Here is a 14,197-nt window from a genome sequence, read left to right on the forward strand (position 1 = left end):
GATAAATCATTAACTTGATAAATCATTAACTTACAGCTAATTATTTAGTTCTGGATCACAACTTCTTAGGTTGTTCAGATGACTGTTTTGACTTTCTGATTTTTTTCCTGTCTTTTTTTGAGGAGGGCTACATTTTAAGTTACTAGAGAACTTTTTTTTTTTTTTTTTGAACTAAAGCAGTTTTGATTTGGGGAGAGGGGTGGAAGATGGGGAACTTCAGAAGAGCTGATTAGAAGAGCTATTCTAATCTGTAAAATATTAAACTACTATTTAGTAGTAGGATATAAGAATTAATAACCTTTCTTCAAACCCTGTATGAAGAAAACTAACAAAGACTTAAACCAAGAGGTTTTTTTTTTTTTTTCCCCCCATGGGACTATGTAAGACACAGATATACACAGACAGTACCTACTATTACGTTTTTTCCAGAATCATTTACAGTTTTAATTTTAGACAGCATCTTAGTAGGTTTTTTCTTTTTGGATACATAGGAGATAGTGAGGAGGCATCTTAAAAATGGTTTTGTAGCTCACTTGAAGTCAAAACATTTTTGAAAAAGTAATGAGCAAGTTTTTGTCATGTCAATATGAGTGTAAACTATAATGTTACTTAAAGATTTCAGTTCTGATAAACCAATGGACTAGAAACAGACCCTGATATAAGAATTTGGTTATATCATAAATCAGTGGGAAAAAAGAGATTATTCAATAAATGGTATTAGAATAATTGGTTAACCATTTGGAAGAAATGAAGTACAAATTTCCCCTCAGATCTATACCAAATTAATTCTAGATGGATGGAAGTTACCTGTGGAATAGAAACCATAATAAGTTTTAAATGTGGGTAAACATTTAATGACCTAGGAAAGTGAAAGTGAAAGTTGTGTTCCGCTCTTGTGACCCCATGGACTATATATATATATAGTCTGTGGAATTCTCCAGGCCAGAATACTGGTGTGAGTAGCCTTTCCCTTCTCCAGGGGATCCACCTATTCCTATGTGATTTCTCTCACTGTTTCTATGCTTATAAACTTAATGACCTAGGGAAAGAAGTTTATAAGCGTAGAGACAGTGAGAGAAATCACACAGGAATAGGTGGATTATTCTTAACACATAATAGCCAAAAATATCTACAGTAAAGTTACCACAAATAAAATTAACAGACAGAAAAATTAGAAAACTATTTCCCACAAGTGTGACAAAGTATATACATGAACATATATCTACCTGTTGAGGATCAGAGAACAGGCAACATGTGGTTCTTATCCATTTTGGAATAACCTCCTTCAAGAAAAATGTATGTACTACATATGGACACTAATAGGAACATGCAGACATACACATGCCCCAATTTTTCAGTATCATCTTAGGAGACTCACATGTTCATAAGAGTTCTGTGGACCACAGAAGAAATGCTTGGTAAATACCAGTAAGGTTCAACATCCCTGTTAAAAGAAATGGAAGGGTTTTAAAAATGATAATATTTGAATATTGGTAATGGGATGTGAATTAGTAAAACCTCCCTAGAAAGCTCTTTGGCTTTTAAAATGTCAGAATGGTATTTTTAAATGCCATTTCTTGAAATTATTTTAAGGAACATCAGAATCTCAGACATATTTTTACACAGCAATGATCATTATGTACAGAAATGCTTATTACTTACACTGCAAAAAAAATTGGAAGCACCCTGAATGCTCGATTTAGTGTAATGGTTATTGTAAGTTACAGTTTTAGACATGTAATGGAACATCAAGGAGCCGTTGTATATGTTTTTGTAAAGACTGATGATGTGGGAAAACTAAATGTCCTTGTTAAATGAAAAAAGGAAATGCCATGAGATCTTTTTAAAGTTGTTTGTAAGTGATGGGACTATTGGTGGTTTTAAATTTTTTATTCATTTATGTATTCTACCCCCTTATTTATTTTTATAGTGATATATATTTTACATAATTAAAACACTTGAAAAAATGTACTTGATTCTGTTGTATAATTTTTAAAGAGTTTTACTTAAAAATCAGTAAAATGACAGTGATTTGACACTCAAAAAATAGGTAAGTTTTTTTTTTTCCAAAACTTATTGTTATTTGTTCAAGAAATTTTATCTTAAGACACTTGTGGAATTAAGACAGAAAATTAATTTTTGGATACCTTTTCCTTCTCCTACTAGAAGTGGAAGACTTGTTTGCTTCACTTAAACATATCCAACATACCTTGGTAGATTCTCAGAGCCAGGAGGATATTTCACTGCTTTTACAACTTGTACAAAATAAAGATTTCCAGAATGCGTTTAAGATACACAATGCTGTCACAGTACACATGAACAAGGCCAGTCCTCCATTTCCTCTTATCTCCAATGCACAAGATCTTGCACAGGAGGTATGTATTCTGAACGTCTCATTGACATATGCAAGGTAATAGTTAGTGGTAGTGAGGCAGTATTCTTGGAAAATACTGCTGTGACTCTAAGGTTCATTAGAATTAATTACTACTGATGACATGTTGATAATTTATGCGTTAGGAAAAATTCACTTATGTGTATTTTATCCTGAAAAAAAAGTATACTTAGTTCAAAAATAAGACTCTGTTCCATGAAAAGAAGAGCATTGGTTCTTATATTTGTATAGTAAGAGGAGTATTTATCTAAATTGCTAAAGGGGAAAATTTTTTAATACTTTTAGTATGGTTTTATTTTAAGCAATATACATTGTAAACCGAGATAAATCAGTACTGATGAGATTAAATTATGTTAGATAATCAGGTATTATAAATATATAACTTCTAAGATTTGTTACTTGTATTGAATACATATGGAACTCAATATATATTTAGAAACATCCTTTTCTAGGTGCCAAAACTAGAGAACAGGCTAGTTCTGATGCTGTCATTGCTATGATCTACTTGTGGTCAAATTGATTAATCTCAAAATTATTATCTCTTAGTTTTGATAGAGGAATTACTTTAAAAATTATTTAAAATAACCATAAGAATTGTTAGAGATTTACTGGATTCCTATTTTAATCATGAGCTAACTTTTATTAAAAATTTATATATTAATTTATTTCTATATGTTTTCATCAATGGTGATAATTTTGGTTTTGTTAATCTGCATTGTTACAAAGTGCTCTTTTTGGTACTGGAGTAAGGAAATAGAAAAAGGAGGAAAATCAGAGATGTTGATAATGAGAACATATATAATATTTGAGGAAAAATAGCCCACAGAGAAAATTTTAAATATTTATGGTAGAAGAAAAGATTGAACATAATTCAACTGAACATATACAGTTCATGTGATTAGAAATTAGAAAGGGAAGTAAATGAAAACAAAAAGGAATTGAATTACTTACATAAATGTAACATTAAAAGTTTCTTTTTTTTAGAGAACAGGAAAATAGAGAAACCACTGACAAGTTAGATGAAGAAAAAAACACTAATAATGTTAGCAAAGATAAAAGCATAAATTATAACAAATTATAAGTTTATATTATTAAGTATGAAAGTGCTATCACCTGGGTTGTTTTTGTAAGAAAATAAAAAATAAAAATTGCCAAAAGTGACTTACAGATACCTGAAAAAAGTAGTAACAGTAGGTAAAGTTGAAAGTTAGAAATCTACCCCTCAGAAAACTGCCAGACCCAGATAATTTTACAAACTCCTTCAAAACATTAGGGAAATTGGAGAAGGAAATGGCAACCCACTCCAGTGTTCTTGCCTGGAGAATCCCATGGATGGGGGAGCCTGGTGGGCTGCCGTCTATGGGATCCCACAGAGTCGGACACGACTGAAGCGACTTAGCAGCAGCAGCAGCAGCCTTCCATTGAGTGTATGTACTACATCTTCTTTATCCATTCATCTGTTGATGGACATTTATGGCTCTTCTATATCTTGGCTTGGCTTTTTAAATAATGCTGCAGGGAACATAGAGGTATCTATGTCTTTTTAAATTACCGTTCTTATTTTCTTAGGAAAAATACCTAGAATTGGAATAGCTGGATCCTATGGTATTTCTAATTTTCACTTTTTTTAGAAGATCCCATACTTAAGATATATTACTTAAGATATCACCTAATAAAGCATTTTGTACTCTTTGTCTCATGCTGTACATACCAATGAACATCTCTTTTCTTTACTAGATATTGGTTCTTAAAAGGCAGAGAAATTTTTAGAACACATCTTTTTTTCCCTGATCCTTAAACATATTTTTCAGTAAGTAGACACGAGTTCATGAAATTCTTTTTCCTCATATTTTGAAGATTCTTTACAATTCCTTTAAATATAAAGTTGATATTTTCTATAACCATTAATTATTAAGAGTATCACTGAATGGGATACATAAAGAACTGGAAAATCAAGTTCACTAAAAATAATTTTGATTACAAGCATGTATGTTTCTGTGTTAATGAACTGATTGATAGCATACAGGCTGGGATGCAGAATTATGGAGAAAAGAGACACAGAAACTGTGGGAATGCATGAAAGGGCAGACTTCTCTTCAAAGCAGAAAAAGTATCATTTATTTGTCCAAGATAGAGAATGTGATTCTGTAGCTACGGTGGAAAGTGAATTTTTCCCAGGAAAAGATTTAATTCCAATATAATAAAATTAACATTTGTTTTCAAAAAAAAAAAAAAAAACATTAGGGAACATATAATCCTTATGTTAAATTAACTGTTTTCACACATAAATATTGACTATTTCCCATCTCACTGTACTTGGATAATATAATCTAGATACTAAAAACAATAATAAACCAGTATACTATACTGGTGACTATGTGTGTATACACACACACACACACACACACACACACACACACACACATAAACCAGTATACTATACTGGTGACTATGTGTGTATATACACACACACACACACACATACATACATACATACATACATACATACATACATATATGACTTCCCTGGTGGCTCAGAGGTTAAAGCGTCTGCCTGCAATGTGGGAGACCTGGGTTCGATCCCTGGGTCAGGAAGATCCCCTGGAGAAGGAAATGGCAACTCACTCCAGTATTCTTGCCTGGAGAATCCCACGGACAGAGGAGCCTGGTGGGCTACAGTGCACGGGGTCACAAAGAGTTGGACACAACTGAGCGACTTCACTTTCACTTTTCATATATATACAAGTATATATATACTTGGTGACTATACTCACCAAGTAGAGGTCAATTCATTTTATGAACATTAATATAGAAATCTTAAAATATGAGTAACTCACATCTAGAAATATATTAAAATAACAGTTTACTGTGTGCTAGGTAATATGCTAAGCAGTTTATATGGATTATCTCAATCTTTTAAGAACCACGAGTAAGGAAACAGGCTAAAAAAATTCATTATCAAGTGGAGTTTATACTAAGTGGAAGAATTCTTGAGGAAAATTTTTAATATAATTCATTATAGTATAGTGGTTATTCTATCACTCTCATATACATTTATCTTGTTAATCTAACTCTAAAATGTCCTCTCTGATTTAAAATGTAGTTACATAAACGTATGGTTAAAAATATAAAATAGCAGCATAACTGTTAGAATAGCTTTTCTCTCATATGGTCATTATTAGTCTGTTTTATAATGTATTTGCAGAAATTTTCAAGAAAATGCCTCATTCATAGTCATAAATAAAAATGCTATCGTCAATCATGATAAGATTGAAAATTCTGAGAAAAAAACATTTTAAAAATGATACTTCTCTTTAGTGCTTTTCTGTCTTACAAATAGTTTTTACAATTTTAAATCCTACCCTTTAAAAAAATCTGTACAAATGTCATATTATCTGTAACCTAGGAATAATCTTTGTTTCTTAGGTACAAACTGTTTTGAAGCCAGTTCACCAGAAGGAAGGACAAGAATTAACTGCTCTGCTGAGTGCTCCACATATTCAGGTAGAAAATGGACAGAGCATTATTTTTGTGTTTTTTCCAGCATTCAGTATCACTTTGAATCAGTCTCTTGAACTAACAAAGAGCTCAAATATTATGTAGACTATTTTGATTGTTGTTGTTCAGTCACTCACTTGTGTCCAACTCTTTGCAACCCCATGGACTGCAGCACTCCAGGCTTCCCTGTCCTTCACTATCTCCCAGAGTTTTCTCAAACTTATGTCCATTGAGTCGGTGATGCCATCCAACCATCTCAGCTTCTGTCGTCCCCTTCTTCTGCCTTCTGTCTTTCCCAGAAACAGGGTCTTTTCCAGTGAGTCACCTGTTTGTATCAGGTGGCCAAATATTGGAGCTTCAGCTTCAGCATCAGTCCTTCCAGTGAATATTCAGGACTGATTTCCTTTAGGGTTGACTGGTTTCATCTTGTTGCTGTCCAGGGGACTCTCAAGAGTCTTCTCTAGCACCACAGTTTGAAGGCATCAGTTCTTCGGTGCTCAGCTTTTTTTTACTGTCCAGCTCTCACATCCATACATGACTACTGGAAAACTGTAGCTTTGACTAAAAAACCATAGCTTTGATTGTTTACATCACAAAGTAATTATTGTTGGATTATATACTTTTCTACTTAAAATTAACCACATTATTTTTGAAACAACTTATTTGCAAACTTCTCTTTTTTGGTTATGTTTTTCTGTAAATTTTAATTATAATCTTGGACCCTTAAAGTGATTCTGTTTTTATGAAGTTTAATAAGCATTTTAGACTTTCATAACTCATTCCGGAGTATTCCCTAGTGTAACTAACACATGTTAGTTGGCTAAAAAAGATACAGAGTTGCATCTGTACCTCAGTTGGAAAGTTTGGAAACAGATCTGAATATATAATTAATTATACCACTTTTAAATGTATAATGATCAGGATACTTTGTACATGATTAGGTTAAAATCTCTCTACAGAAATAAGTCATGTTGTTACTTTAAATGCTTTGGGTTTCTTTGAAACAGGCACTTTTACTGGCCCATGATAAGGTCGCTGAGCAGGAAATGCAGCTAGAGCCTATTACAGATGAGAGAGTTTATGAAAGCGTTGGCCAGTATGGAGGAGAAACTGTAAAAATAGTTCGTATAGAAAAGGCTCGAGATATTCCATTGGTAAGTGTTCCACACCTCTGATACGAGATCCTTTCTGAGATCTATATAATTGAAGACCCTTTACATTTCTGGCAGTTTCTCTCTTTTGAGGCTGATTTTTTGGAATTCTTTTATGTTCTTGCTCATACTCCTTATTAGGCTGAGAAGAATTTGTTCATCTTTTCTCACCCATAATTTGATGAAAAAATAGGTTTTGAAGTAATTGAGCAAAGAAGGGACAAGTAATCTGCTTCATTATTCTTCTAGCTTTTTAAAAAAAAAACAAGTTAGAAATTGTGATCATTTCATTCAATGTAATTACTAACATACTTCACATATATTTAGAAGTATGCATTGTTTAATGTTAATATTTTATAGTTCTTATATGTAAATGTTTTTTCTCTTAGTCTGCTATTATTACCTTAATTTTGTTCCTTTTTATTTTTGGAGAAATATTCTTGAATCCTAAGGTCTTAAATTTTCTTGCATAACATGGTACATGAAATAGGGACTGTATTTTATTAAAAGGCAGTTTATGTAACAAGGTTTTATTCCCCACCAAAAACAAAAAGAAATTGGGAAAGTTATGACAAATTTTTAAAATAAAGATTCAGGAAAAAAGTATTACAAACTGTCTACTTTTAAGCTTTATTCAGATTTCCATTTTTTGACTATATATTTCAGTTGTGCTTCTGATTTGTATCATAAATATTTAATACATTTTAATGTGGATTGGATACAGCTATAGTATTTAATATTTGGATTATTAACCAGATTAGTATTCATCGCTTCATCATATTTTGAATTTAAAAAGATTTTCAGTTACAAGTCATGTTCACTAATTGTACCTAAATATAGTATAACTATTTGAATAGCATCTACCATATAAAGAACAGATTTGATTATAGGCTTTCGCTTTATTTTTGAGCAAGTGCATTTTTATGCTGTTGTATGCTTCAAAAGTCTGATTTTAGAATATTAACAAATAGAATGCTTCCGAAGCAGAAAATGTGGAGGAAATGATCAGCTTTCAGACTTATTGCCATGGTTACTGTATGTAAATAATTTTTTTTCTCCAGATAAATCTAAGGCTAATATTGTTAACTAGAAAAGTAAGAATTTTAAAATGAGGAAATAAAAAATGCATTAAAAAAAAATTGACTTGAATTTTTTTTTTTTAGGGTGCTACAGTTCGTAATGAAATGGATTCTGTCATTATTAGTCGGATAGTTAAAGGGGGTGCTGCAGAAAAAAGTGGTCTGTTACATGAAGGAGATGAAGTTCTGGAAATTAATGGCATTGAAATCCGGGGAAAAGATGTCAATGAGGTTTTTGACTTGTTGGTAAGTTGACATGGGTAGAAGAATAATTGATACAGTCTCAAAAATTGTTTCCTTTAGTAGACTTCAGAATAAAATATTTTAAAAGCATTTTAAAAATAACTTAAGATATCTATATAATTTCTAGCATAATTTTCACATATAATTATTTCCATAATATTTACTGCTGCTAAGTCACTTCAGTCATGTCCGAGTCTGTGCGACTCAAGAGATGACAGCCCACCAGGCTCCTCTGTCCCTGGGATTCTCCAGGCAAGAACACTGGAGTGGGTTGCCATTTCCTTCTCCAATGCATGAAAGTGAAAAGTGAAAGTGAAGTCGCTCAGGCGTGTCCGACTCTTAGCAACCCCATGGACTGCAGCCTACCAGGCTCCTCCGTCCGTGGGATTTTCCAGGCAAGAGTACTGGAGTGGGGTGCCATTGCCTTCTCCGATAATATTTACTAGTAGCATTTTATTCTTACGAGGACACTACTAATTTTATTTATACTGTTAGGTACATTTTATTTGCCTCTGAAATCACTAATAATAACTCACTAAATCATTCAAAATATATGTATTAAGTGCCTCCTATGTGCTAGCTGCTAGGGAAACAGTAACAAAATGAAGTTCATACCCTCATGACTTTTTTGTTCATTTTCTTTATTATCTACAATTGATTGTTGTTTTAACAGTATTAGATAATAACAATGGTATAGCTCTACACTGTTCACTATAATAGCCATTAGCTACATGTGCTAGTTATTTCTATTTAAATTAAGTAAAATTTAAAATTTAGTTCCTCATTCATGTGTGCATGCTAAGTTGCTTCAGTCATGTCCAACTCTTTGCAACCCTATGGGCCATAGCCTGCCAGGCTCCTCTGTCCATGGAATTCTCCAGGCAAAAATACTGGCGTGGGTTGCTGTGCCCCCCTCCAGAGATCTAACCCACATCTCTTACATCTACCTGCATTGGCAGGTGGGCTCTTAAACACACTAATGCCACCTGCGAAGCCCTCAGTAACTGCATTTCAGATGTTCAAGAGCAGTGTGTTACTAATGGTTATCATATTACGGTATAGATTAAGGAACATGGCATTCTGCAATTTCAGCCCACTGATCAGAATTCTGTCATCTCAGAAAGTACTGTTAGACTGCTAGTATAATCAGGAAGCAATTTAGAGTCAACTTTTGAGGACAGTTTATGATCACCACATATATACTCATCAACCACATTTATAGTCTTACTTACTTAATGTCAGTTGTTACATTAGAATTTCTCCTATCTGCGGACATCTGTTGTCAGATTTAGAAAACATCCTCACATTCTTATTTTTACCCAGTCCCATTCATTGCTTTGGTAGCACAAAGTGCCATTGGTTATTGTTCTTAGATCTTGTTTTATTGGCTGCTGTCTCTAGATTGAGTACTGTTTCAGTACCGTTCCCTACTATGTCAGGACCATAAGTGCGATTACTGTCTAGGCTGGAGGTATCTGAACAAGGCAGGCAGTGGTGTACAGTTGTCCCTTGATATCCAAGGGGGCTTGGTTCCAGGGCCCCCCATGGGTACCAAAACCCATGGACGCTCATGTCTCTTACATAAAATGGCATAGTATTTGAATGTAACCTACACACATCCTCTAGTATATTTTAAATAATCTCTGGATTATGTATAATACCTAATACAATATAAATGCTATATAAGTAGTTGTCTGCAGATGGCAAAAACAAGTTTTGCTTTTTAGAATTTTCTGGGATTTTTTTTCATCTGCAGTTGGTTGAATTCACAGATATGGAACTCTTGAATATGGAGGGCCACTGTACTGGAAAATAATAAAGAACCTAGCAGTAAGACTATGTACAGTTAAAATATAGAATGAATGACAGAGACAAAGCATCTAGGAAGTAAGAATATTTGTATATTTGCATCACTTTTCTAATCCTAGTGACGATTACCATTTCAAATCCTACTGTACTAAAATCGATGTATGTCAGAGTAGATAAGCCAGAAGTGTTGTAATATCTTCCAGCCCTTCATTGTGGAATCGTCCTAAACTTAAACTGAATGGAAAACAGAAACCCAAGACTTAAGGGCCAAGTGGCCTTCCCCAGTGGACCAGAGGACCAAAATTGTTGCATGCCATATGCCTGGGTAGCTCTAATATAATGGAGTCCACAAAAGGGGTAGTTTGTGCTTCCTGATAAAATGGGATTCATCTTTACCAGTTTCTTTTTTAAGTTTCCTTGAGGTTCCAGTATAGTCCAGCTTAGGAACTGTTGATCATAAGATCATGAAATGATTTTCATAAATACAGCTTTTTAAAATAATGTGCTTTTTCTGTTGCAGTCTGATATGCATGGTACTTTGACATTTGTTCTGATTCCCAGTCAACAGATCAAGCCTCCTCCTGCCAAGGAAACAGTGGTAAGTGATTTTTTTTTTTTTTAATGCTCCTTATTTTATGATGGCTACTGTTTACATTTTTCTTAATTAATAAACTTTATTTTTTGAGAGTAGTTTTAAGTTCACAGCAAAATTGAGCAGAAAATATAGAGTTCCCACATAATTTCTGCCCCCCCCCCCACACACACACAGCCTCCCTTGCTGTCAACATCCCACATCAGAATGGTGTATCTGTTACATTAGAGAATTTATGGTTTCATTGTTACCCAGATTCATAGTTTACTTTAGGATTCACTTTTGGTGTTGTACATTCTGTGAGTTTTGACAAATGTATAATTACATATATCTACCATCATAACCTACAGAATAGTTTCATTGCCCTAAAAATCCTCTATGTTCTGCTAATTCATCACTTCCTCCCCGCTTGACCCATGACAACCACACTGTCTTGACTGTCTGGTTATAACTGTTGCTTCTTGACTTGCATATGATTTCTCAGGAGGCAGGTAAAGTGGTCTGGTATTCTTTAAGAATTTTCCAGTTTGTTGTGATCCACACAATCAAAGGCTTTGGCATAGTCAATGAAGCAGAAGTAGATGTTCTTCTTGAATGCTCTTGCTTTTTCTATGATTCAGTACATGTTGGCAATTTGAGCTCTGGTTCCTCTGCCTTTTCTAAATCCAGCTTGAACATCTGAAAGTTCACGGTTCACGAACTGTTGAAGCCTAGCTTGGAGAATTTTGAGCCTTACTTTGCTAAGTGTGTGAGATGAGTGCAATTGTGCGGTAGTTTGAACATCCTTTGGAATTACCTTTCTTTGTGGGATCTTAGCTCGCTGACCAGGGATTGAACCTACACCTACTGTATTGGAAGGCAAAGTCTTAACCACCAGACCACCAGGAAAATCCCCTCTTCTCCCTATAGGAGACTTAATAACTCTAAAGACTGGGAGCATGACTGAAGTCTCTTGATTTTGGGGGTCTGGGCTGGGAGGATAGAGATGTAGTTTTAGGGGAATTTAAAGACTTAGCAGAATACTAAAATCATAGTTCAGGGATACAAAGCATAGAATTATCCACTAGCCCAGTAGTATTAATAATTAAAATATTAAGGGTCCCAAATAGTTTTTTTCCTTACAATGAATATCTACTTGATCCCATTTGTGTACTAGGCACTGTGCAAATAAATGCTGATTTTATAGTAATGAACATGTTTGGGGTAAATATAGTTTGGTGTAAATGTTGAGATGGAAATCAGTGAATATAAACACTGAGAATAAAAAAAGAGGTGTGGGATTGATTATATAAGGTTGGCAGGAAAGGCCTCCAGGAGAAGGCAATGTGAAGCTGACACCTGGTAGGATGAGATGAAGCCAAGCCTGTTAACTTCCAGAAGAACTTTCAGGTATAATTTCCAAAGAACTTTGTGTTTGGAAAACCCGTGGGAGTGGAGCCAAGTGAGGGAGTAGAAAGGTGGGGAGAGAATTCTAAGAGATGAGGCTTGAGAGATAAGTAGGGCCAGGTCAAGTAAGTCTTGGCCATGGTAGGGAGTTTGGATTTCAAATACAGTAACATCTGATTTGTGTTTAGAAACGAAACTACTCTGGCTGCTGGGTAGAAATTGGATTAGTAGAGCCAATAATGGAAGCAAGGAGATTTAGGAAAGTGTTGCTAAAGCCAATATAAACTATGATGATGGCTTAAATTTCTGTGATAGCAGTGGCAGTGGAGAAAATTATGCAGGCTGTGTTCTGGAAGTAGCAATGACAGGACCTTTTAATGAATGTGAAAAGTAATGGATAGGCAAGAAGCAAATATGCTTCAGCAACTGGATAAATAGTGGTGTTGCTTACTGAAGGGCGATGTGGAGGAAAAACTGGTTTGGGGAGAAAAATTGAGAGATACCTGAGAGGCATTCAGGTGTAGATACCAAATCCATAGAATTACATACGTTGTTGAGTTGCTAAGTCATGTCTGATTCTTTTGTGACCCCATAGACTGTAGTGTGCCAGGCTCTTCTGTCCATGGGATTTCTCAGGCAAGAATACTAGAGTGGGTTGCCACTTCCTTCTCCAGGGAATCATCCTGACTCAGGGATTGAACCGGCATCTGCTGCGTTAGCAGAAGGATTCTTTACCACTGAGCCATCATTCTTGTATTCTACAGAGAGATCTAGGCTGTAGTTGTATTTATTGTGGGGAGATCAGGTCAAGGGAGCAGTCTGTTTATATATACTTCATGTGTTTGCAAAAAATTCTAAAGATTTTTTAAAATGATAGGTTAAGGATTGTTCACAGCCTATGAAGATAATTGGGTTGAAAGAAAAGATTGAGAACCACTACCATCCAATATACTTTTCTCTTAGAAGTACAGAATATATTATATAATTTTCACTTTAATTTTTTTCTCATTTGGAAGAAGATCTTAAGTTTTATAATGCAGTAAAATGTTTATAAATATATATATTTTATCAGAAGATGAAAAAATATTAATAATTTCAGTGAACAGTATGGACAGTGAACAGATGGACATCTCTTTTCAGGTTCAAACAGTTGCTTTATTAAGTTTGCTGTTGCCCTAAGGTTCATATTTTTGTCTGCCTACTACTAAACATCAATTGGATACCCACAGATACCCCAAATTTCTCCTGTTAAATATGGGAAAGAACAAGTAAAGATATTCCTTCTTGGGCTTCCCTGGTGGTCTGTCCAGTGGTGGGGAATCCACCTTGCAATGCAGGGATCACCGGTTTGATCTCTGGTCAGGGAAGATCCCACAGCTGCAAGGCAGCTGAGCCCACAAGCCCTAGAGCTTGTCCTCCAGAAAAAGAGAAGCCACCACAATGAGATGCCCTCGAGCTGCAGTAACCCCCATTTGCTGCAACTAGACAAAGGCCCAGTGCAGCCATAAATAATAAATTATTTTAAAAACTATTCTTTCTTGAATGGGCATCAGAGAGGAGAAATCTTAGAATGAAGAGGAGGAATTTAAAAACTGTTGCTTGACATTGCAAAGGCTCTTCTTGATGCTGCCCTTAGTATGTATTTATTTTTGACTTTGTTGGGTCTTTGTTGCTGCGTTGGCTTTTCTCTAGTTGCGATGTACAGGCTTCTCATTGTGGTGGCTTCTCTTGCTGTGGAGCACGGGCTTTAGGACAAGCAGGCTTCAGTAGCTGGGGGCTCTGGGGCTCTAGAGCACAGGCTCAATAGTTGTGGTGCTTGGGCTTAGTTGCTCCAAGGTATGTGGGGTCTTCCCAGACCAGGGATCAAACCTACATTGGCAGGTGGATTCTTAACCACTGTGAGCCACCAGCGAGGCAAAGAGAAAAATGTTGGGCTGGAAGATAATTGTGTCTAAACAACCCTGTAATTTAAAATTTAAACAAATGATTTTGTTTGAATTAGAAACCAAGCATTGTTTTGGTCAGATATACTTTACTGATGCTACTG

At 34.9% G+C, this 14,197-nt stretch overlaps 1 protein-coding gene across 2 annotated transcripts in view; it reads left to right on the plus strand.

Moving 5' to 3' along the window:
• Positions 1-14,197, plus strand: part of PALS1 (protein associated with LIN7 1, MAGUK p55 family member) — an 81,132-nt gene that overhangs the window by 47,863 nt on the left and 19,072 nt on the right. For both annotated transcript variants that reach the window (XM_061429186.1, XM_061429185.1), the window contains exons 4-8: positions 2,167-2,375; positions 5,819-5,896; positions 6,898-7,044; positions 8,205-8,366; positions 10,693-10,770. In XM_061429186.1, the coding sequence (XP_061285170.1) occupies positions 2,167-2,375; positions 5,819-5,896; positions 6,898-7,044; positions 8,205-8,366; positions 10,693-10,770 (674 nt within the window). The remainder of the gene's footprint in view (positions 1-2,166; positions 2,376-5,818; positions 5,897-6,897; positions 7,045-8,204; positions 8,367-10,692; positions 10,771-14,197) is intronic.

The sequence above is a fragment of the Bos javanicus genome, chromosome 10 (genome assembly GCF_032452875.1).
Source record: "Bos javanicus breed banteng chromosome 10, ARS-OSU_banteng_1.0, whole genome shotgun sequence".
NCBI classification, from domain to species: domain Eukaryota; kingdom Metazoa; phylum Chordata; class Mammalia; order Artiodactyla; family Bovidae; genus Bos; species Bos javanicus.